The 24,191-nt window shown below is 42.9% G+C and overlaps 2 protein-coding genes across 2 annotated transcripts; both read left to right on the forward strand.

Moving 5' to 3' along the window:
• Positions 1-338: 338 nt before the first annotated feature.
• Positions 339-10,002, forward strand: si:ch73-265d7.2 (C-type natriuretic peptide 2). The gene is given in 3 exon segments (XM_034164650.1): positions 339-440; positions 9,439-9,541; positions 9,544-10,002. Coding segments are annotated over 3 exon segments (411 nt in total). The 3' UTR covers positions 9,750-10,002.
• A 671-nt stretch (positions 10,003-10,673) lies between these two features.
• On the forward strand, positions 10,674-20,601 carry zgc:85858 (uncharacterized protein LOC405879 homolog). The gene is made up of 4 exons (XM_034164874.1): positions 10,674-10,778; positions 10,810-10,909; positions 14,693-14,768; positions 18,876-20,601. The coding sequence occupies exons 2-4, from the start codon at positions 10,826-10,828 to the stop codon at positions 18,914-18,916; spliced, it is 201 nt and encodes a 66-aa protein (XP_034020765.1). The 5' UTR covers positions 10,674-10,778; positions 10,810-10,825; the 3' UTR covers positions 18,917-20,601.
• The last annotated feature ends 3,590 nt before the right edge of the window (positions 20,602-24,191 follow it).

Raw genomic sequence — 24,191 nt, forward strand, 5'->3', positions numbered from 1 at the left:
TTGGGGGGGGTGTGGCTTGGCTTATTATTGGGTGGGCTTAGGCTCCCCCCAAGCCCCCCCTTGGCGCCGCCACTGCCTGTTTACACCACAATTTGTAGTGTGAAAGCAACTTTGATCAGATGCGACTGAAAGAGATTAGAACTGATGAAATAAAGGGAGATGGAAACGTTGAGATCCAGTAAAACACCCCTGTGGAACTCCATATGTGCTAAACCTGTTTATAGCAGCTCCACTCAAAGGACGTTACACAGTCTCCAGCCAATCAGAACACAGCACTGTTGTCATGGTGATATTTGATACAGATCTTTTCAAATTCTGTTTTTAGCCTCCAAACAAAGATGGTTTCTTCCTCTACTTCCTCCTCCATCGTTCCTTTGCTCCTCCTCTTCCTCTTTGTCGCCGTGGAGTTGCGAGCTTCACCTCATCGAGATGATGCGCAGGTTTGTTAAAAAAACAAAAAAACATTGCCATCTTTGTCTTTACGTCGCTTCCTGTCACCTTCACTCTGATTGTTGTCTTTGTCTTTACGTCACTTCCTGTCACCTTCAATACGATTGTTGTCTTTGTCTTTACGTCGCTTCCTGTCACCTTCACTCTGATTGTTGTCTTTGTCTTTATGTCGTTTCCTGTCACCTTCACTCTGATTGTTGTCTTTGTCTTTACGTCGCTTCCTGTCACCTTCACTCTGATTGTTGTCTTTGTCTTTACATCGCTTCCTGTCACCTTCACTCTGATTGTTGTCTTTGTCTTTATGTCGTTTCCTGTCACCTTCACTCTGATTGTTGTCTTTGTCTTTACGTCGCTTCCTGTCACCTTCACTCTGATTGTTGTCTTTGTCTTTATGTCGCTTCCTGTCACCTTCACTCTGATTGTTGTCTTTGTCTTTACGTCGCTTCCTGTCACCTTCAATATGATTGTTGTCTTGTCTTTACTTCGCTTCCTGTCACCTTCACTCTGATTGTTGTCTTGTCTTTACGTCGCTTCCTGTCACCTTCACTCGGATTGTTGTCTTTGTCTTTACGTCGCTTCCTGTCACCTTCAATACGATTGTTGTCTTTGTCTTTACGTCGCTTCCTGTCACCTTCACTCTGATTGTTGTCTTTGTCTTTACGTCGCTTCCTGTCACCTTCAATACGATTGTTGTCTTTGTCTTTACGTCGCTTCCTGTCACCTTCAATACGATTGTTGTCTTTGTCTTTACGTCGCTTCCTGTCACCTTCACTCGGATTGTTGTCTTTGTCTTTACGTCGCTTCCTGTCACCTTCACTCTGATTGTTGTCTTTGTCTTTACGTCGCTTCCTGTCACCTTCACTCTGATTGTTGCCTTTGTCTTTACGTCGCTTCCTGTCACCTTCACTCTGATTGTTGTCTTTGTCTTTACGTCGCTTCCTGTCACCTTCACTCTGATTGTTGTCTTTGTCTTTACGTCGCTTCCTGTCACCTTCACTCGGATTGTTGTCTTTGTCTTTACGTCGCTTCCTGTCAACTTCACTCTGATTGTTGTCTTTGTCTTTACGTCGCTTCCTGTCAACTTCACTCTGATTGTTGCCTTTGTCTTTACGTCGCTTCCTGTCACCTTCAATACGATTGTTGTCTTTGTCTTTATGTTGCTTCCTGTCACCTTCACTCTGATTGTTGTCTTTGTCTTTACGTCACTTCCTGTCACCTTCAATACGATTGTTGTCTTTGTCTTTATGTCGCTTCCTGTCACCTGCACTCTGATTGTTCCGTTTGTCTTTACGTCGCTTCTTGTCACCTTCACTCTGATTGTTGTCTTTGTCTTTACGTCGCTTCCTGTCACCTTCACTCTGATTGTTGTCTTTGTCTTTACGTCGCTTCCTGTCACCTTCACTCTGATTGTTGTCTTTGTCTTTACGTCGCTTCCTGTCACCTTCACTCTGATTGTTGCCTTTGTCTTTACGTCGCTTCCTGTCACCTTCACTCTGATTGTTGCCTTTGTCTTTACGTCGCTTCCTGTCACCTTCACTCTGATTGTTGTCTTTGTCTTTACGTCGCTTCCTGTCACCTTCACTCTGATTGTTGTCTTTGTCTTTACGTCGCTTCCTGTCACCTTCATTCTGATTGTTGTCTTTGTCTTTACGTTGCTTCCTGTCACCTTCACTCGGATTGTTGTCTTTGTCTTTACGTCGCTTCCTGTCAACTTCACTCTGATTGTTGCCTTTGTCTTTACGTCGCTTCCTGTCACCTTCACTCTGATTGTTGCCTTTGTCTTTACGTCGCTTCCTGTCACCTTCAATACGATTGTTGTCTTTGTCTTTACGTCGCTTCCTGTCACCTTCAATACGATTGTGTCTTTGTCTTTACGTCGCTTCCTGTCAACTTCACTCGGATTGTTGTCTTTGTCTTTACGTCGCTTCCTGTCACCTTCACTCTGATTGTTGTCTTTGTCTTTACGTCGCTTCCTGTCAACTTCACTCTGATTGTTGCCTTTGTCTTTACGTCGCTTCCTGTCACCTTCACTCTGATTGTTGTCTTTGTCTTTACGTCGCTTCCTGTCACCTTCACTCTGATTGTTGTCTTTGTCTTTACGTCGCTTCCTGTCACCTTCACTCTGATTGTTGCCTTTGTCTTTACGTCGCTTCCTGTCACCTTCATTCTGTTTGTTGTCTTTGTCTTTACGTCGCTTCCTGTCACCTTCACTCGGATTGTTGTCTTTGTCTTTATGTCGCTTCCTGTCACCTTCACTCTGATTGTTGTCTTTGTCTTACGTCGCTTCCTGTCACCTTCAATACGATTGTTGTCTTTGTCTTTACGTCGCTTCCTGTCACCTTCAATACGATTGTTGTCTTTGTCTTTACGTCGCTTCCTGTCACCTTCACTCGGATTGTTGTCTTTGTCTTTACGTCGCTTCCTGTCACCTTCATTCTGTTTGTTGTCTTTGTCTTTACGTCGCTTCCTGTCACCTTCACTCGGATTGTTGTCTTTGTCTTTACGTCGCTTCCTGTCACCTTCATTCTGTTTGTTGTCTTTGTCTTTACGTCGCTTCCTGTCACCTTCACTCGGATTGTTGTCTTTGTCTTTACGTCACTTCCTGTCACCTTCAATACGATTGTTGTCTTTGTCTTTATGTCGCTTCCTGTCACCTTCACTCTGATTGTTGTCTTTGTCTTTACGTCACTTCCTGTCACCTTCAATACGATTGTTGTCTTTGTCTTTATGTCGCTTCCTGTCACCTTCACTCTGATTGTTGTCTTTGTCTTTACGTCGCTTCTTGTCACCTTCACTCTGATTGTTGTCTTTGTCTTTACGTCGCTTCCTGTCACCTTCACTCTGATTGTTGCCTTTGTCTTTACGTCGCTTCCTGTCACCTTCACTCTGATTGTTGCCTTTGTCTTTACGTCGCTTCCTGTCACCTTCACTCTGATTGTTGTCTTTGTCTTTATGTCGCTTCCTGTCACCTTCACTCTAATTGTTGTCTTTGTCTTTACGTCGCTTCCTGTCACCTTCAATACGATTGTTGTCTTTGTCTTTACATCGCTTCCTGTCACCTTCAATACGATTGTTGTCTTTGTCTTTACGTCGCTTCCTGTCACCTTCACTCTGATTGTTGTCTTTGTCTTTACGTCGCTTCCTGTCACCTTCACTCAGATTGTTGTCTTTGTCTTTACGTCGCTTCCTGTCACCTTCAATACGATTGTTGTCTTTGTCTTTACGTCGCTTCCTGTCACCTTCACTCTGATTGTTGTCTTTGTCTTTATGTCGCTTCCTGTCACCTTCACTCTGATTGTTGTCTTTGTCTTTACGTCGCTTCCTGTCACCTTCACTCTGATTGTTGTCTTTGTCTTTACGTCGCTTCCTGTCACCTTCACTCTGATTGTTGTCTTTGTCTTTACGTCGCTTCCTGTCACCTTCACTCGGATTGTTGTCTTTGTCTTTACGTCGCTTCCTGTCAACTTCACTCTGATTGTTGCCTTTGTCTTTACGTCGCTTCCTGTCACCTTCACTCTGATTGTTGCCTTTGTCTTTACGTCGCTTCCTGTCACCTTCAATACGATTGTTGTCTTTGTCTTTACGTCGCTTCCTGTCACCTTCAATACGATTGTTGTCTTTGTCTTTACGTCGCTTCCTGTCAACTTCACTCTGATTGTTGTCTTTGTCTTTACGTCGCTTCCTGTCACCTTCACTCTGATTGTTGTCTTTGTCTTTACGTCGCTTCCTGTCAACTTCACTCTGATTGTTGCCTTTGTCTTTACGTCGCTTCCTGTCACCTTCACTCTGATTGTTGCCTTTGTCTTTACGTCGCTTCCTGTCACCTTCACTCTGATTGTTGCCTTTGTCTTTACGTCGCTTCCTGTCACCTTCACTCTGATTGTTGTCTTTGTCTTTATGTCGCTTCCTGTCACCTTCACTCTAATTGTTGTCTTTGTCTTTACGTCGCTTCCTGTCACCTTCAATACGATTGTTGTCTTTGTCTTTACATCGCTTCCTGTCACCTTCAATACGATTGTTGTCTTTGTCTTTACGTCGCTTCCTGTCACCTTCACTCTGATTGTTGTCTTTGTCTTTACGTCGCTTCCTGTCACCTTCACTCGGATTGTTGTCTTTGTCTTTACGTCGCTTCCTGTCACCTTCAATACGATTGTTGTCTTTGTCTTTACGTCGCTTCCTGTCACCTTCACTCTGATTGTTGTCTTTGTCTTTATGTCGCTTCCTGTCACCTTCACTCTGATTGTTGTCTTTGTCTTTACGTCGCTTCCTGTCACCTTCACTCTGATTGTGTCTTTGTCTTACGTCGCTTCCTGTCACCTTCACTCTGATTGTTGTCTTTGTCTTTACGTCGCTTCCTGTCACCTTCACTCGGATTGTTGTCTTGTCTTTACGTCGCTTCCTGTCAACTTCACTCTGATTGTTGCCTTTGTCTTTACGTCGCTTCCTGTCACCTTCACTCTGATTGTTGCCTTTGTCTTTACGTCGCTTCCTGTCACCTTCAATACGATTGTGTCTTTGTCTTTACGTCGCTTCCTGTCACCTTCAATACGATTGTTGTCTTTGTCTTTACGTCGCTTCCTGTCAACTTCACTCTGATTGTTGTCTTTGTCTTTATGTCGCTTCCTGTCACCTTCACTCTGATTGTTGTCTTTGTCTTTACGTCGCTTCCTGTCAACTTCACTCTGATTGTTGCCTTTGTCTTTACGTCGCTTCCTGTCACCTTCACTCTGATTGTTGTCTTTGTCTTTACGTCGCTTCCTGTCACCTTCACTCTGATTGTTGCCTTTGTCTTTACGTCGCTTCCTGTCACCTTCACTCGGATTGTTGTCTTTGTCTTTACGTCGCTTCCTGTCACCTTCACTCTGATTGTTGCCTTTGTCTTTACGTCGCTTCCTGTCACCTTCACTCTGATTGTTGTCTTTGTCTTTACGTCGCTTCCTGTCACCTTCAATACGATTGTTGTCTTTGTCTTTACATCGCTTCCTGTCACCTTCAATACGATTGTTGTCTTTGTCTTTATGTCGCTTCCTGTCAACTTCACTCGGATTGTTGTCTTTGTCTTTACGTCGCTTCCTGTCAACTTCAATACGATTGTTGTCTTTGTCTTTACGTCGCTTCCTGTCACCTTCACTCTGATTGTTGTCTTTGTCTTTACGTCGCTTCCTGTCACCTTCACTCTGATTGTTGTCTTTGTCTTTATGTCGCTTCCTGTCACCTTCACCTCTGATTGTTGCCTTGGTCTTTACGTCGCTTCCTGTCACCTTCACTCTGATTGTTGCCTTTGTCTTTACGTCGCTTCCTGTCACCTTCACTCTGATTGTTGTCTTTGTCTTTACGTCGCTCCTGTCACCTTCACTCTGATTGTTGTCTTTGTCTTTATGTCGCTTCCTGTCACCTTCACTCTGATTGTTGTCTTTGTCTTTACGTCGCTTCCTGTCACCTTCACATCGGATTGTTGTCTTTGTCTTTACGTCGCTTCCTGTCAACTTCACTCTGATTGTTGCCTTTGTCTTTACGTCGCTTCCTGTCACCTTCACTCTGATTGTTGCCTTTGTCTTTACGTCGCTTCCTGTCACCTTCAATACGATTGTTGTCTTTGTCTTTACGTCGCTTCCTGTCACCTTCAATACGATTGTTGTCTTTGTCTTTACGTCGCTTCCTGTCAACTTCACTCGGATTGTTGTCTTTGTCTTTACGTCGCTTCCTGTCACCTTCACTCTGATTGTTGTCTTTGTCTTTACGTCGCTTCCTGTCAACTTCACTCTGATTGTTGCCTTTGTCTTTACGTCGCTTCCTGTCACCTTCACTCTGATTGTTGCCTTTGTCTTTACGTCGCTTCCTGTCACCTTCACTCTGATTGTTGTCTTTGTCTTTACGTCGCTTCCTGTCACCTTCACTCTGATTGTTGTCTTTGTCTTTACGTCGCTTCCTGTCACCTTCACTCTGATTGTTGTCTTTGTCTTTATGTCGCTTCCTGTCAACTTCACTCTGATTGTTGCCTTTGTCTTTACGTCGCTTCCTGTCACCTTCAATACGATTGTTGTCTTTGTCTTTACGTCGCTTCCTGTCACCTTCACTCTGATTGTTGTCTTTGTCTTTACGTCGCTTCCTGTCACGTTCACTCTGATTGTTGTCTTTGTCTTTACGTCACTTCCTGTCACCTTCACTCGGATTGTTGTCTTTGTCTTTACGTCGCTTCCTGTCAACTTCACTCTGATTGTTGCCTTTGTCTTTACGTCGCTTCCTGTCACCTTCAATACGATTGTTGTCTTTGTCTTTACGTCGCTTCCTGTAAACTTCACTCGGATTGTTGTCTTTGTCTTTACGTCGCTTCCTGTCACCTTCACTCTGATTGTTGTCTTTGTCTTTACGTCGCTTCCTGTCACCTTCACTCTGATTGTTGTCTTTGTCTTTACGTCGCTTCCTGTCACCTTCACTCTGATTGTTGTCTTTGTCTTTACGTCGCTTCCTGTCACCTTCACTCTGATTGTTGTCTTTGTGTTTGCGTCGCTTCCTGTCACCTTCAATACGATTGTTGTCTTTGTCTTTACGTCGCTTCCTGTCACCTTCACTCTGATTGTTGTCTTTGTCTTTACGTCGCTTCCTGTCACCTTCACTCTGATTGTTGTCCTTGTGTTTACGTCGCTTCCTGTCACCTTCAATACGATTGTTGTCTTTGTCTTTACGTCGCTTCCTGTCACCTTCACTCTGATTGTTGTCTTTGTCTTTACGTCGCTTCCTGTCACCTTCACTCTGATTGTTGTCTTTGTCTTTATGTCGCTTCCTGTCACCTTCACTCTGATTGTTGTCTTTGTCTTTACGTCGCTTCCTGTCACCTTCACTCTGATTGTTGTCTTTGTCTTTACGTCGCTTCCTGTCACCTTCACTCTGATTGTTGTCTTTGTCTTTACGTCGCTTCCTGTCACCTTCACTCTGATTGTTGTCTTTGTGTTTACGTCGCTTCCTGTCACCTTCAATACGATTGTTGCCTTTGTCTTTACGTCGCTTCCTGTCACCTTCAATACGATTGTTGTCTTTGTCTTTACGTCGCTTCCTGTAAACTTCACTTGGATTGTTGTCTTTGTCTTTATGTCGCTTCCTGTCACCTTCACTCTGATTGTTGTCTTTGTCTTTACGTCGCTTCCTGTCACCTTCACTCTGATTGTTGTCTTTGTCTTTACGTCGCTTCCTGTCACCTTCACTCTGATTGTTGTCTTTGTCTTTACGTCGCTTCCTGTCACCTTCACTCTGATTGTTGTCTTTGTGTTTACGTCGCTTCCTGTCACCTTCAATACGATTGTTGTCTTTGTCTTTACGTCGCTTCCTGTCACCTTCACTCTGATTGCTGTCTTTGTTTTTATGTCGCTTCCTGTCACCTTCACTCTGATTGTTGTCTTTGTCTTTACGTCGCTTCCTGTCACCTTCACTCTGATTGTTGTCTTTGTCTTTACGTCGCTTCCTGTCACCTTCACTCTGATTGTTGTCTTTGTCTTTACGTCGCTTCCTGTCACCTTCACTCTGATTGTTGTCTTTGTGTTTACGTCGCTTCCTGTCACCTTCACTCTGATTGTTCCGTTTGTCTTTACGTCGCTTCTTGTCACCTTCACTCTGATTGTTGTCTTTGTCTTTACGTCGCTTCCTGTCACCTTCACTCTGATTGTTGTCTTTGTCTTTACGTCGCTTCCTGTCACCTTCACTCTGATTGTTGTCTTTGTCTTTATGTCGCTTCCTGTCACCTTCACTCTGATTGTTGCCTTTGTCTTTACGTCGCTTCCTGTCACCTTCACTCTGATTGTTGCCTTTGTCTTTACGTCGCTTCCTGTCACCTTCACTCTGATTGTTGTCTTTGTCTTTATGTCGCTTCCTGTCACCTTCACTCTGATTGTTGTCTTTGTCTTTACGTCGCTTCCTGTCACCTTCACTCTGATTGTTGCCTTTGTCTTTATGTCGCTTCCTGTCACCTTCACTCTGATTGTTGTCTTTGTCTTTACGTCGCTTCCTGTCAACTTCACTCGGATTGTTGTCTTTGTCTTTACGTCGCTTCCTGTCACCTTCACTCTGATTGTTGCCTTTGTCTTTACGTCGCTTCCTGTCACCTTCACTCTGATTGTTGTCTTTGTCTTTACGTCGCTTCCTGTCACCTTCACTCTGATTGTTGTCTTTGTCTTTACGTCGCTTCCTGTCAACTTCACTCGGATTGTTGTCTTTGTCTTTACGTCGCTTCATGTCACCTTCACTCTGATTGTTGTCTTTGTCTTTACATCTCATTCTGTCATGGTTAAATGAAGAACGAAAACAAACTCTTGCACATCTCGTGAACTTTGAAGCAACACATCAATCAAAACAATTTTGATGTGCTCTTGCAATATCTCAAAGAAATGTCTGCCACCTGCTAGACATCAATGCCTAGGTCTTGTAGACACCAAAGTCTAGATTTGGTGGACACAAAATCCTAGGTCTGGTAGACACCAAAGCCTAGGTCTGGTAGATACCAAAGTCTAGGTCTGCTGGACACCAAAGTCTAGGTCTGCTGGACACCAAAGCCTAGGTCTGCTGGACACCAAAGCCTAGATCTGCTGGACACCAAAGTCTAGGTCTGGTGGACACCAAAGCCTACATCTGGTGGACGTGGACACCAAAGCCTAGGTCTGCTGGACACCAAAGCCTAGATCTGCTGGACACCAAAGTCTAGGTCTGGTGGACACCAAAGTCTAGGTCTGCTGGACACCAAAGTCTAGGTCTGGTGGACACCAAAGTCTAGGTCTGCTGGACACCAAAGTCTAGGTCTGGTGGACACCAAAGCCTACATCTGGTGGACGTGGACACCAAAGCTTTGTCTGTGGACTCAGCCTTGAGTCACCATCAGGTGGTGCTAGATTTCCCAGTTGGTTGCCAGTTTTTTGCTTTGATTAATTACTGATGATTTTTGTGTGTATTTATCGATACACACAAAAAATTGATGTTTAAACATTTTCTCTCTTTTCTCAGGTGTTTCATTCCCTCTTTGGTTCTCACCTGTCGTCTGTCATCCTGGCCCCTCCCACCTCTGACTACATCACAGAGGGCTCAGGTACACGCTCCTCCCCTCACATTTGTCTCCTTTCAAAGGATTGGTGATAAAACCAGGTCCTGTGAGGGGATTGGCTAACCAAAAGGAGGCAGTCCCACGCTTCTTTCTGGACTTCCTGCGGCGACAGGCGAAGGTTACGAGGCGGAGCCGAAAGTCGATGGTGGGAGGAAGAGGATGTTTTGGGATGAAAATGGATCGCATCGGCTCCCTCAGTGGACTCGGCTGCTAGTTACCATGGTAACCCCTGAATGTGACTCCTGTTACCATAGTAACCAGATGTGATGAAGATTTGACTCCACCTGCATCAGGTTCTGACATTTTTTAAAACGACGTGTCACCTGTGTGACTCCACCATGCTGACCCTGCATGACCTTTGACCTCCAGGAATGCTGTTCAGAGACTTCATGTTGCAATTTCACTAATGACCTCTGACCCCTGGCGACCATGACGCCAGCAGTGCACTTTGAGTGTGCACGCGTGTGTGTGTGTGTGTGTGTGTGTGTGTGTGTGTGTGTGTGTGTGTGTGTGTGTGTGTGTGTGTGTGTGTGTGTGTGTGTGTGTGTGTGGACGTGGACCAGCTGCAGTTTGACACTGGCTTTTTAAAGTCAGAATTCCTTTGTGTTTGTTTTTCTTTGACTATCAGAAGTGTGTTTGTCAAAATATTGTGTGAGATTTTCACAATAAAGAGGTCTGTGTGCAATTCAGAATAAAAGTCAGAGTATTTCTGTATTTATTTACATTTTTATGGTGTTGTCCAAATCATTGTTGACAATGTGTGTGTTTTTAAATTAAGACAAACAGTGTGATTACCAGTGAATTATAACTGAATCTGATCATCGTTTGTTGTTTTATTGATGTTGGACTCGGTCGGTGCTGCAGATCCACACAGACGGAACATCACACAAAATGCAAAAAAACTGCTGCCTTTAACTTCCACCAGAAGAACATTTTGATCAGTGAACATCTGATGTCGGTTCAAAGCTGATCAAATGACTGATGCACGAGAAAACGTAAAAAAAAAAAAGAATGAATGTGAAGTGAAATGAGGTAAGTTCACACTCCACACAGTAGGTGGCGCTATAAGGTTTAACACCCGCTGTAGAATAAAGGAGAGAAAAAAAAAGGCCGTGTCACGTGATGAAATCCCTTGCTTAGCGTGCTAACGTAGTGTTCATATCTGTGGTTCACAACGCGGAAAAGAACCGAGTCCAGAGTTTTCTCCAGTGGCTGCGAACACGTCGGAGTCCGCTTCCTCCTGGTCTTTAGTTCCGCTGATCTGGACCGGCTGTGATCCGAACCTGAAACATGTCGGCGGTGCAGCGGATGAAGGTGGCGAACGAGCGGCACAGCAAAACCATCACGCAGCGCGGACACGTCCAGAAGACCTCGGTACTGCTGGTTCTGTTACTATAGAGCTACACAAAACATCGGTACTGCCGGTTCTGTTACTATAGAGCTACACAAAACATCGGTACTGCTGATTCTGTTACTATAGAGCTACACAAAACATCGGTACTGCTGATTCTGTTACTATAGAGCTACACAAAACATCGGTACTGCCGGTTCTGTTACTATAGAGCTACACAAAACATCGGTACTGCTGATTCTGTTACTATAGAGCTACACAAAACATCGGTACTGCTGATTCTGTTACTATAGAGCTACACAAAACATCGGTACCGCCGGTTCTGTTACTATAGAGCTACACAAAACATCGGTACTGCTGATTCTGTTACTATAGAGCTACACAAAACATCGGTACTGCTGATTCTGTTACTATAGAGCTACACAAAACATCGGTACTGCCGGTTCTGTTACTATAGAGCTACACAAAACATCGGTACTGCCGGTTCTGTTACTATAGAGCTACACAAAACATCGGTACTGCCGATTCTGTTACTATAGAGCTACACAAAACATCGGTACTGCTGATTCTGTTACTATAGAGCTACACAAAACATCGGTACTGCTGATTCTGTTACTATAGAGCTACACAAAACATCGGTACTGCTGATTCTGTTACTATAGAGCTACACAAAACATCGGTACCGCCGGTTCTGTTACTATAGAGCTACACAAAACATCGGTACCGCCGGTTCTGTTACTATAGAGCTACACAAAACATCGGTACTGCCGGTTCTGTTACTATAGAGCTACACAAAACATCGGTACTGCCGATTCTGTTACTATAGAGCTACACAAAACATCGGTACTGCTGATTCTGTTACTATAGAGCTACACAAAACATCGGTACTGCTGATTCTGTTACTATAGAGCTACACAAAACATCGGTACTGCTGATTCTGTTACTATAGAGCTACACAAAACATCGGTACTGCTGATTCTGTTACTATAGAGCTATACAAAACATCGGTACTGCTGATTCTGTTACTATAGAGCTACACAAAACATCGGTACTGCTGATTCTGTTACTATAGAGCTACACAAAACATCGGTACTGCTGATTCTGTTACTATAGAGCTACACAAAACATCGGTACTGCTGATTCTGTTACTATAGAGCTACACAAAACATCGGTACTGCCGGTTCTGTTACTATAGAGCTACACAAAACATCGGTACTGCCGGTTCTGTTACTATAGAGCTACACAAAACATCGGTACTGCTGATTCTGTTACTATAGAGCTACACAAAACATCGGTACTGCTGATTCTGTTACTATAGAGCTACACAAAACATCGGTACCGCCGGTTCTGTTACTATAGAGCTACACAAAACATCGGTACTGCTGATTCTGTTACTATAGAGCTACACAAAACATCGGTACTGCCGGTTCTGTTACTATAGAGCTACACAAAACATCGGTACTGCCGATTCTGTTACTATAGAGCTACACAAAACATCGGTACTGCTGATTCTGTTACTATAGAGCTACACAAAACATCGGTACCGCCGGTTCTGTTACTATAGAGCTACACAAAACATCGGTACCGCCGGTTCTGTTACTATAGAGCTACACAAAACATCGGTACCGCCGGTTCTGTTACTATAGAGCTACACAAAACATCGGTACTGCTGATTCTGTTACTATAGAGCTATACAAAACATCGGTACTGCCGGTTCTGTTACTATAGAGCTACACAAAACATCGGTACTGCCGATTCTGTTACTATAGAGCTACACAAAACATCGGTACTGCTGATTCTGTTACTATAGAGCTACACAAAACATCGGTACTGCTGATTCTGTTACTATAGAGCTACACAAAACATCGGTACTGCCGGTTCTGTTACTATAGAGCTACACAAAACATCGGTACTGCTGATTCTGTTACTATAGAGCTACACAAAACATCGGTACTGCCGGTTCTGTTACTATAGAGCTACACAAAACATCGGTACTGCCGATTCTGTTACTATAGAGCTACACAAAACATCGGTACTGCTGATTCTGTTACTATAGAGCTACACAAAACATCGGTACCGCCGGTTCTGTTACTATAGAGCTACACAAAACATCGGTACCGCCGGTTCTGTTACTATAGAGCTACACAAAACATCGGTACTGCTGATTCTGTTACTATAGAGCTACACAAAACATCGGTACTGCTGATTCTGTTACTATAGAGCTACACAAAACATCGGTACTGCTGATTCTGTTACTATAGAGCTACACAAAACATCGGTACTGCTGATTCTGTTACTATAGAGCTACACAAAACATCGGTACTGCTGATTCTGTTACTATAGAGCTACACAAAACATCGGTACTGCTGATTCTGTTACTATAGAGCTATACAAACATCGGTACTGCTGATTCTGTTACTATAGAGCTACACAAAACATCGGTACTGCTGATTCTGTTACTATAGAGCTACACAAAACATCGGTACTGCTGATTCTGTTACTATAGAGCTACACAAAACATCGGTACTGCTGATTCTGTTACTATAGAGCTACACAAAACATCGGTACTGCTGATTCTGTTACTATAGAGCTACACAAAACATCGGTACTGCTGATTCTGTTACTATAGAGCTACACAAAACATCGGTGGGTGATTCTTTAACTATGGGCACTATTGGCCTTGTAAATGTAATTTCCACCACACCATTGCCTTACAATATAAAGCGCCTTGGGGCAACTGTTTGTTGTGATTTGGCGCTATATACATGTGCGCTGATGTTACTGTTTATCTCCATAGAAACTACCCACACAATCTTTCATACAAACTTTTTAAAGGGACATTATTGTTGTGGTGGAAATTACGGCAATAGTGTGGGACAACTACATTTCGTTTAAAAAAGTCACAACAGTTGTATGACATTGAATACCCCAATTATGTTTTGATTATTTTACTGATATTTTATTCAGAGATATTTTAAAACATTAGAAAAAATGTTTGTTTACTATTCATTTTTATCATTGAAGATCATAAGTCTGGGTGTGGGACAAGCACAAAACGGCAATATTTGCATATAATGATACTGAAAAAAGGTGAAAAAGTCATCATAGACTACTAGGACAAATTTCTTAAAACACTTTCATTGTAAAGATAACTATAGAAGTGTGAAATTTCCCCTTTTTTCTTTTTTTCATAAAATATGATAAAGGGACATAAAAGTGCCCGTAGTCTAAGAATCACCCCGGTACCACCGGTTCTGTTACTATAGAGCTACAAAAAATATCGGTACCGCCGGTTCTGTTACTATAGAGCTACACAAAACATCGGGACTGCCGGTTCTGTTACTGTACAACCCACAAAACATCGGTACCCTTTACAAATTTTGTAAAGTAAAACCCAAGTTTTTTTTTAATCTCTGTTCCAGTTTTAGTTTAAAGCCAAAAGAAAGGAGACATTAAAACACAGAAGACAAGAGAACTGAGGAACATCAGAGCTGCTCATTTATTTATACACAGCAGTTTACTTGAGAAAATCCTTGCAAATGTGTTTTTTGTTTTTTACTTCAAGATTAATTTCTGGAGGTGATCCCGATCTGGATTGGCTGACATCAGAAACCTCTGATTGCTCTTGTTTTTTATGTTTTAAAGTTCTTTCTGTGAAGTGTCTCATAGGATGAATAAATGAGGGTTTATAAAATCACCAGTCTCACTCTGACGGTGGATCTACCCAGTCCTGACCCAGGGTCCCAGTGGGGTCTGAGTGGACCTGGAGCATGTTGCACTGATCCGCTCCTGTCTCTGTGTTCCAGCGGCCGGTGAATGATGATAAGTCTCCGGTGGGTCCGTGGCTGCTGGCGCTCTTTGTCTTCGTGGTTTGTGGGTCAGGTGAGTTTAATTATTTTGTTTGGTTTTCTTTGAAGCCTCGTTTCCTCTGAGCGATCCGGCTTGGAACGGTTAAGTCTGGCTTGGCTTGCCTTTCCACTCATCTGCTGTCAGCAGTACCTTTGGTCTGGGAGGCGGAGCATGTAGATGTTGACAAGCGTGCGTATGCTGTCATGCATCGTGGCTCCACCCCTCCACACAGATGCCAAACAGAGTAACATTTTTTAATTTTTTAATTTAATTTTATCTTAGTCTTGGTGGATCATGGAATTTGTTTTCATGACGTGCAGAATGCTGAAGAGTTGACTGATGTCAGATAAACACTCATGTGAATGAATGAGGCCCTGTGACTCTTCACCTTTTAAAATAAGTTAATGTTGTTGTTGTGGCACAAAGTGACGGCGTTCTCTGGTTCAGGCTGAGAAACTTTTTAAAAACGCTACATTTGTTCAGCCACAACAAGGAACTAAAGTATTTTCAGAAGTTGGGATGAGTATTGATAAGATTTTATCTATCAATTCCATTATCGATTCCGCTTGTGAATTTTGGAGCTGCCTGTTCTCTCCAATTGTAACATCACAGTCCAAGAAGGCTAAATGGTTGTTTCTGGCATCGTCACGTGTGAACTTGATATTGGAGTCCACAGAGTTGATTTGTTCTGTAAAGTCCTTAACTTCCTGTTGCTTGATTTTAACCCGTGTCATCGACATATCTGAACCAGTGACTGGGAGAGATGCCCGTGAAAGACACCAAGGTCTCTTCTCCACTAGTTCCATGTACAGATTGGCCACAATGGGGGATACCGGAGACCCCATCGCACAACCATGGATCTGCCTGTAGTAATTCCCCCTAAACAGGAAATACGTGGTGTTAAGACAGATCTCCAAGAGTTGGCAGATGTGGTCTGGAGTGAGTTTGGTCCTTTCAAGTAGAGACACATCCTCCAGCAGTTTCTGCCTCACAGCTGAGACGGCCTCAGCGGAGGGGATGCAGGTGAACAACGATGTCACATCAAATGACACCATAGTTTCATCTGCCTCCAGCTGCAGGTCCTTGAGCTTGTTCACGAAATCTTGTGTGTTCTCCACATGGTGGTCTGAACCCACGAGAGGAGCCAAAATCCACTTGAGGTGCTTGGCCAAATTGTATGTGATGGAATCTGTGCTACATACAATAGGCCTGAGTGGCACGTCCTGTTTGTGGATTTTGAGCAGTCTGTAGATGCATGGAGTGGCGTCCCCAGGGTACAGTCTGTAATTAAAGTCTTAAATATGAAATTGGTAACTGTGTCCTTGATCATGAATGTCACTCTGTACCTCTGAGCTGAGCTCAGCCAGCAGCACATCAGCATCAGTGTCATTCATAAAGAACGCATGACGTCTCATTTTGGGAGGAAAAAAGTTTTGGTCGATTGTAGTTTGTTGTCTGTGTTACAACATTTAGAAAGAGGTGTCATTTGATTTGAACGGTGATTCCCTTTGAAGGTATTAATTCCGGCCGGACTCTGACTTGACTCGGGCAGAGAGCAGTGCAGCGTTTGGAGCTGTGCCAACGCAACGGAGGGTGATTCTCGTTTCTTGCCTGCAACAAGACAAGTCTCAGTTAGTGACTTTAAGGTACACAAAAGTGACTCATGATTGACATCTTGAAATGGCTTTGAGAGGTGTTAAGAAGCAGACTTGAAAAGCTTCTGAGAAGCAGCGAAGCAGAAAACCAATGAATAGTGGGTCGGAGCACTGCTTCGTTAGTTCAAGCTTCAAAGTGGAGCCGTGCTGCAGAAATAGAGTAAAATGGTAGATGGACTGCATTTATAGCGCTTTTCCATCTGCATCAGACACTCAAAGTGCTTTACAGTAATGCCTCATATTCACCCTGATGACAGGGTGCTGACATACAAGGAGCCCACTACACACCGGGAGCAACTAGGGGATTAAGGACCTTGCCCAAGGGCCCTTAGTGATTTTCCTGTCAGGCTGGGATTTGAACCAAGGATCCTCTTGTCTCAAGCCCAACAGCTTAACCACAAGACCAGTGATTTTCAATGTTTTTTGAGCTGCGGCACCCTTTTTATATTTACAAAATCCTGCGGCACACCACCAACCAAAATAATATAATGCTATTACCTCTGGTTTTGCGCAAAACCCAATTATCACAATAGAAAATCGATACAGAAAACACCGCATTTCGAAAATCCTCAAGCATTTTGCGCTCTGATCTCAAGTAGGGCTGTCACGATTAGGAATTTCTGGAAACAATTAATTGTCAGACAAATAATTGCAATTGACGAATATATTGTCTATTTTTTTTTCTTTTTTTTCCCTTCTTTATATTCTACTATCGTAGTATAATTACACAACTCTGGAAGAACGTTTGGCTTCTGTGAGTGGAGAAACTGGGAATAGTACAACATTTTTATATTTATCTTCATTTTACATACAGTCCCAACTTTTTCTGATTTGTGGTTGTTTCTGTTGCATTTCTGAAGTTGTTTCTCCTCATCAGTCACGTTTTGTGCTTAAACACTGCATTAAGCCCATATTGAACAAATAAATACCTTTGGAAAGTAACAGCTGTTAAAGTTCAGAGTTCTCACCTGCTTTTTGTGATCTGTGCGTCTGAACATTGTTTTTTTTTTTGTGGCTCAGTTCATTCATATATTCTCATTTTTAAATATGTTTTTAATGCTATTTGACTGTTTATTTCATCTCATGATCTCATAAACTCAGCATATGACGCGCACATGGTGTGAACAGGACGGTAATGGCAGAATCACACCTTTAGTGAAAGTTCAGAGAGAAGTAAAGGCAGCTTCACGTTTCCATTTTGTTAACGTTCACTCGGGTTAAAATCTTCTCTCTGCTCCGCGCTCGCTGCAAACTGAACGTGTCGCGCCTGCATTCAGGAATCTCCCTCACCCATCCCCTCCCTCACCCACCCCCTCCCTCACAGTCTGCAGTCTGTTAACTCCGTGCGCGCGCACACAGGCACAGACACACACACCGACAGCTCCGCATTTTAGACGCGGCTTTTGAAGAAGACGACACTGTTTTAATCGGCCGTCAGCCTCCTTGTTATTGTCCCGCCTTAAGACGAGAGCGAGGCTGCAGCACGTTTGACGTCAGATTCTGAGTCGTTTTATGCTTTGTGGATAAAATAAATAATTCACGGTAATCGCAAATATGAAAAATAATCGCGAATATGAAAAATACCCACGGCACCCCTGACGATCGATCACGGCACCCTACACCTCGGTTGAGAATCACTGCACTAGACCATCACCTCCCCAGAAGCGGTTGATTACAGAGTCGCTGCAGTCTGTAATCAACGTAGAGAAATGATCATTTTCCAGACAAACACCCTCAAAAACAATGGCCGCTCTGAAGGACCGATAAGGGAATCGTTCAGCAAAAAGACTGTTGATGTCGGTGGATCGAATAATTTCTTAATGATTCACGAAAAGAACCGCTTCTTGATACTCAACCCTATTCAGATGTGGTTTTTATGTAGCTAAGTTTTCATGAGGCTGTGATGACCTGAAACAACGTAATGAATCAGATTAAGACTTAATATTTACTCAGTGTGTGAATGGTTTTAATATTTGAAACAGTCTGTTCACAAGAGGACTGCAGCTTTCAGTTGTTTAGCCAATCAGTGGACAGCAGCAGTTAGCTCCTCCCTTTTATAACCGCTCCATGTTTTTGGCACGCCAGCTGAAGGGTGCTGAAAACATGGTATGGTAACGCCTGGTTATTTTGGTACCCGTTCCTAAATTGGATGTGGAAATGCACAAAATACCCGTGCCATCCAGACCACTTGGTGGAAACGGGGCTTCGGAAACGGGGAGGTGGGCGGGGCTGAACCCCAAACAGCTTGATGATATCAGCAGAATTACTTTAACAAGTCAAACCCAGTTTAAAATTTGAAGATTCCTTCAGGGTCTTCAGTTTGTCACCACTTCTCAGGAAGCAGCCAAATCGCAGCGCTTTCTGAATGGGGATCTGGACGGGTTGCTATGGAAACTGTTTGGTCCTTGGGCTGTGTGGCACTGACTCGTCTTTGCGCTGATTTGTCATCCTGATCTGAAACCTAAAGCTGACCACTGTGTTCCAGCTATTTTCCAGATCATCCAGAGCATCAGGCAGGGCTTGTGATGACCTTTGACCCCGGAGCAGAGCCGGTCACCTGATGGATGCACTGATGCCCCTCCCCCGCTGTGACCTGTGGAGTTCTCAGTTTTAATGTCAGTGTGTGTGTGTGTGTGTGTGTGTGTGTGTGTGTGTGTGTGTGTGTGTGTGTGTGTGTGCTGGTACCAGTGATGCCGATCAGATAAGGATTATTGGTGGTTGTGGGTTTGTGGAGACGGTCCTGAAGACCGTTTGTCTTCATCCTTTGCTGTGACTGCGTGCGTCCAGCGGGTTCTTCTTCTGTGGTGATGATCTTAAAGGGCTGTTATGCCGTTTGTTTACTTTGATTTTTAATTTTCTTTATCCTCGCTCGCTAGGCAGTTTCTTACTAATGGCCGGTCACATAATCTGTGTCCTGACGTTGTGTCAGCGTGTCTCACTGGCGGTTTAGACACTCATCGCGGTCACGCTGCAGATATTTAACAGCTTCACGTCCTCGTCAAACCCATTTAAAGACAAGTTGTTTTCTGAACTGGTTGAGCAACAAGTTTACAGCATGAAACCGGTTTGGTCCCGTCTGACTGGTAGAACGGCTGTCCACCCGTTTAAACAGTAACCCGCCATCTGATCATCTTAAATGGCTGGTTAACAGTTTCCGACTCATTTCCTTTTTTAACTTATGTCCTTCCGTTTGTTATTTCTTTATCTTCAGATGAGCGGAGCGCGTTTTCAGACGCTTGGCGCCATCAGCTGGTTCAGGTTTATTCTGATGATTGTGGCACAAACGTTAATCTGGACAATTCTTAGTCCTGATCAGAAACCTTCAGGATCATCTGAGAATTTAGATCAAGAGTTGACATTAACTTTAAGTCTTAATTTAAATCAGAATCGTGATCAGAGTGGAATTAAAACATGTCAGGAACAACATTTAAACAGCAGCTGAATTCAGACTTTTTGGATTAATTTCCTGTTGCTCTGGAATAAAACCTGGATTATACAGAACAGAGTATTTGAGCCAGAATAAATAAATCTGAATTTGGATTAATTCTGGAAAATTTTCAGTGTTTGGTGAAGGGATGTGATCAGTGAGTGCTGCAGTATTTGTTCTGTGGGGATGATGGCAGAGTTTCTGTCTCAGTGAACTTTATTAAGGAAGAGCGAGTGTTGACAGGAACCTTCTCAGCACATCGTACAATTACACGAGGCCGGTGCCACAAGATGTAACGTCGTCTTTTTACTCAGGCAGACGGTTCCTGAGTTGAATTAAAATCAATTTATTTGAAATGTTTTTTTTTCTACCTTTGATTTCACATGAATTTTCTGGTTCAGTGTATGAATTCAGATCATTTCTAGGCAGATTGAATTGTGATTAATTCCTGGAAATGTGTAATGAGTTGATTTATTTTAAATTATTTTGCATCTGTAATGGTTTGACTTTGAGGAGAATCAGACTTTTGTTAATAAAACTGTAACAGTTGAATTTTTTAACTGTCCACATTTCATTTATTAAAATGTTTTGGACTGTGAGAACAAAGTGATGTTAAAAAAGAAAAATCAAACTGTGAACTTGACATTGTTTTTGGCCCATGTACTCTGTCATGAAGAAAAAGGACCTTTGTTACATCGTGATGACATCATTATGACTCAGATCTGCCCCCTGGATGACACCCTGTGAATTTTCTACAAAAATAAACCAGATATATTTCTTTAAATGCTTTGTGTTCTTTACTGCTTTATTATCATCATGTGAAAAACATATTTATTTCAAAAATCACCAGGTAATGTGCCAGAATACAACACTGACCAAAGTTAAAGGGCACTTACTGTCTATCTGCCATGTTGTGAAGGTAGGCTGTGCTTCTTCATATGCTTGTCTGCCATGTTGTGAAGGTAGGCTATGCTTCTTCATATGCTTGTCTGCCATGTTGTGAAGGTAGGATATGCTTCTTCACATGCTTGTCTGCCATGTTGTGAAGGTAGGCTATGCTTCTTCATATGCTTGTGTGCCATGTTGTGAAGGTAAACCACACCAAAGGATGTGCAGTAACAGTAATTGTGCAAAAAGGAAAATGCATCAGTGCTCTGAATACACTTTATTTCTGGGCTAAAAATTTAATATTTTATGCTCTTTGAAATAAATTTAAATTTATTCCAGAAGGAGCCTAAAATGTTAGTGCAGAGCAGTAAATAAATGTCTTTATGAAGTTTACCAAGTTCACATTTATTCATTTTTAGTTTGTTTAATAATAATCACTTTATTTCAGACTCATGAGTACATAGATACATGTACGAGGGTAGGCTGAAAAGTTCTAAGGCTCATCAAGAAGGAGAAATGCCATTTCAATAAAACTTGGCATGCATTAAGTTCAACTCTTGATGACTGTTATTTTCTTCCAGGTTGTGAGGTAGTTTGTGGTTCATAGCCAAGTTTGAAAGTTTGTGGTAGAGGAGAAACGGCAAAAATGGACAAAATCTGGCATCGCGGTGTGATTAAGTACCTGCATAAGAAGGGGTTAAAGCCCAAGGACATTCATGCGGATATGGTTGCTACATTAGGGGATGAAGCTCCCTCCATACAGTGCAGAAGTGGGCAGCTGAATTTAAGAGGGGCAGAGAGAGCCTTGAAGACGACCCAAGGTCTGGGCGGCCTGCAACAGCCACAACTCAGAAAAACATTGACCTTATTCATGAAGTGGTGATGGACAACAGACGATCGACAATTAATCAGCTAGCAGATGCTGTGGGAATATCCCGTGAGAGAATTGAACACATTCTGCATGAAGAGCTTGGAATGTCAAAGGTGTCAGCTCGGTGGGTGCCACGTCTTCTGACGCCTGATCAGAAACGCACCAGGCTAGTCATGTTGAAGGCAAACTTGGCGCAATTTGAAGAGGATCCAGCCAATTACATGGAACGTTTTCTTACCCAGGATGAGTGTTGGGTTCACCACTTCGAACCAGAGACAAAAAAAACAATCAATGCAGTGGAAACACCCAAGGTCACCACCTCCCAAGAAGGCCAAGGTCGTTTTGTCTGTGGGGATTGGGGAAGGTCATGGTTTCAGTTTTCTGGGATGCCAAGGGCATTGTGTTCGTGGACTATCTTGAAAAGGGACAAACCATAAATGGACAGTACTATTCTAACCTACTGAGACAGTTACGCGAGGCTATCAAAAAGAAGCACCCAGGGAAGCTGATGAAAGGGGTGCTGTTCCATCAAGACAATGCCCCAGCTCACAAGTCAACAGTGGCCATGGCCACTATCCAGGAGTGTGGATTCGAACTGGTAGATCACCCACCATACTCCCCTGACTTGGCACCCTCTGACTTTCATCTGTTCCCAAACCTGAGCACTATCGGAGCAATGATGAGGTGATGGCTGTCGTTGAGGACTATTTTACTCTCAAGATGAAAGCTTCTATGCCAAGGGAATCGAAGCACACAAGCACCGCTGGAAGAAGTGTGTGGAGTTACAGGGAGACTATGTAGAAAAATAACCCTGAATTTGTTCAATTCAACAACTGCATCATAGTCAGCCTTAGAACTTTTCAGCCTACCCTCGTACATAGGTCCATATGTGGGCAGTAACAGATTTATACAGTGAAGTTTGTATTTAACATCCATAACCAGTGGGTCCTGATCCTGTATTTGAAGCTGGTGTCAAGAACATATGATGGGATTCACAGATGTTTCAAGAGACGCTGCATGAACCCATATACTATCTTCCTGATCAGTCTCTGACACCATGGTGTCAGAGACTGTGCAGAGTGGACTTGTGCTCTCATATTTGAATAATTTAAAATGTTATGATTGGGCACATACCGATTCTTTACAGATTATTTTTTTTTTTTTTTTTTTTAAGCTCCACCAAAGTTGAGCTGTGTACATAGGAGAGCAGTATGAACGAAACAAGGTTCATTTAACATCAAAATTACAGATGTGGAATTTGTGTATGATCACATTCCCTTGAGCACACAGTATCAAGGTCATCACTTAGGTCATTACTGATTCTGTGTCCGAGGTATCGAGTCTGCTTCCTTCAGTACGTCACTGTTTAAACACCAGCAGATCCACCCCTTTCAGATACCTGGCCCTAAAGGACATTACAGCACTCTTCTTGGGGTTGTGTAGTACACAGTGGTTATCACCAAACTGTTTGTCGAATCCTGCCATTTGCTCGTTTCCACGTTGGTCCCGATCTCCTCCCAAGACACAGAGATCTCTTCATATCTGCTGTTTACGTTGTCATCATAGTTATCGTGTTCGTCAAAGAGTCTCTTCCAGATTGTTGCTATGGCAGCACCACCTGTCACTCCATCTATGGTGGTCGGCAGGGGTGTGTGGCTTTGATGAATTATTTTAACCTCCTTCCAAAAGGATTTTACATCCACGTTGGAAAGGTTTTTGGCCAGTGACTCTTTCTACATAATGTTCTCATTATTTTTTTATAAACCTTATGGCATACTTACATCTCGCTCTGGCTGTTTTTGTGGAGGTTAAAGGTTATAGGCCCTGTCTTGGTTTGCCTGCACCGAACCAAGCTTCTCTAATATCAGTGGGCCACATGTTCCTTCCATCCTGATGTATTAAATCTACTCTGGTTCCCGACATTTTTGAAGACCCGACTCCCAACATTTTGAAGGCACTTGATAATATCATCATATGGTAATGTGACTCCACACGGTTTGTATGTTTGCAATACATACAGTCATATACAGGAGCATCCTCTAAAAGAACCTCAGTTATACTGTTGCACTCTGCATTTCCCAGTTCAGCCTCAGGGTGTAAGTGTTGGTGATAAAGTGTAAAAGTGTTGGTGATAAAGTGTAAAAGTGTTGGTGATAAAGTGTTGGTGATAAAGTGTATTAGTGTTGGTGATAAAGTGTTGGTGATAAAGTGTATTAGTGATAACGTGTATTAGTGTTGGTGATAAAGTGTATTAGTGTTGGTGATAAAGTGTATTAGTGATAACGTGTATTAGTGTTGGTGATAAAGTGTATTAGTGTTGGTGATAAAGTGTTGCTGATAAAGTGTTGCTGATAAAGTGTATTAGTGTTGGTGATAAAGTGTTGGTGATAAAGTGTATTAGTGTTGGTGATAAAGTGTATTAGTGTTGGTGATAAAATGTTGCTGATAAAGTGTATTAGTGTTGGTGATAACGTGTTGCTGATAAAGTGTATTAGTGTTGGTGATAACGTGTATTAGTGTTGGTGAGAAAGTGTTGGTGATAAAGTGTATTAGTGTTGGTGATAAAGTGTATTAGTGCTGGTGATAAAGCATTGGTGATAAAGTGTATTAGTGTT

The sequence above is a fragment of the Thalassophryne amazonica genome, chromosome 23 (assembly GCF_902500255.1).
Source record: "Thalassophryne amazonica chromosome 23, fThaAma1.1, whole genome shotgun sequence".
NCBI lineage: Eukaryota > Metazoa > Chordata > Actinopteri > Batrachoidiformes > Batrachoididae > Thalassophryne > Thalassophryne amazonica.

Bases quoted from the DNA above. Each gene is read 5' to 3' on its own strand.
- zgc:85858 (XM_034164874.1), top strand. From the start codon at position 10,826: ATGTCGGCGGTGCAGCGGATGAAGGTGGCGAACGAGCGGCACAGCAAA. The intron at 10,910-14,692 runs GTACTGCTGGTT...TCTGTGTTCCAG, and splicing joins GACACGTCCAGAAGACCTCG to CGGCCGGTGAATGATGATAA. The intron at 14,769-18,875 runs GTGAGTTTAATT...ACTGTGTTCCAG, and splicing joins CTTCGTGGTTTGTGGGTCAG to CTATTTTCCAGATCATCCAG.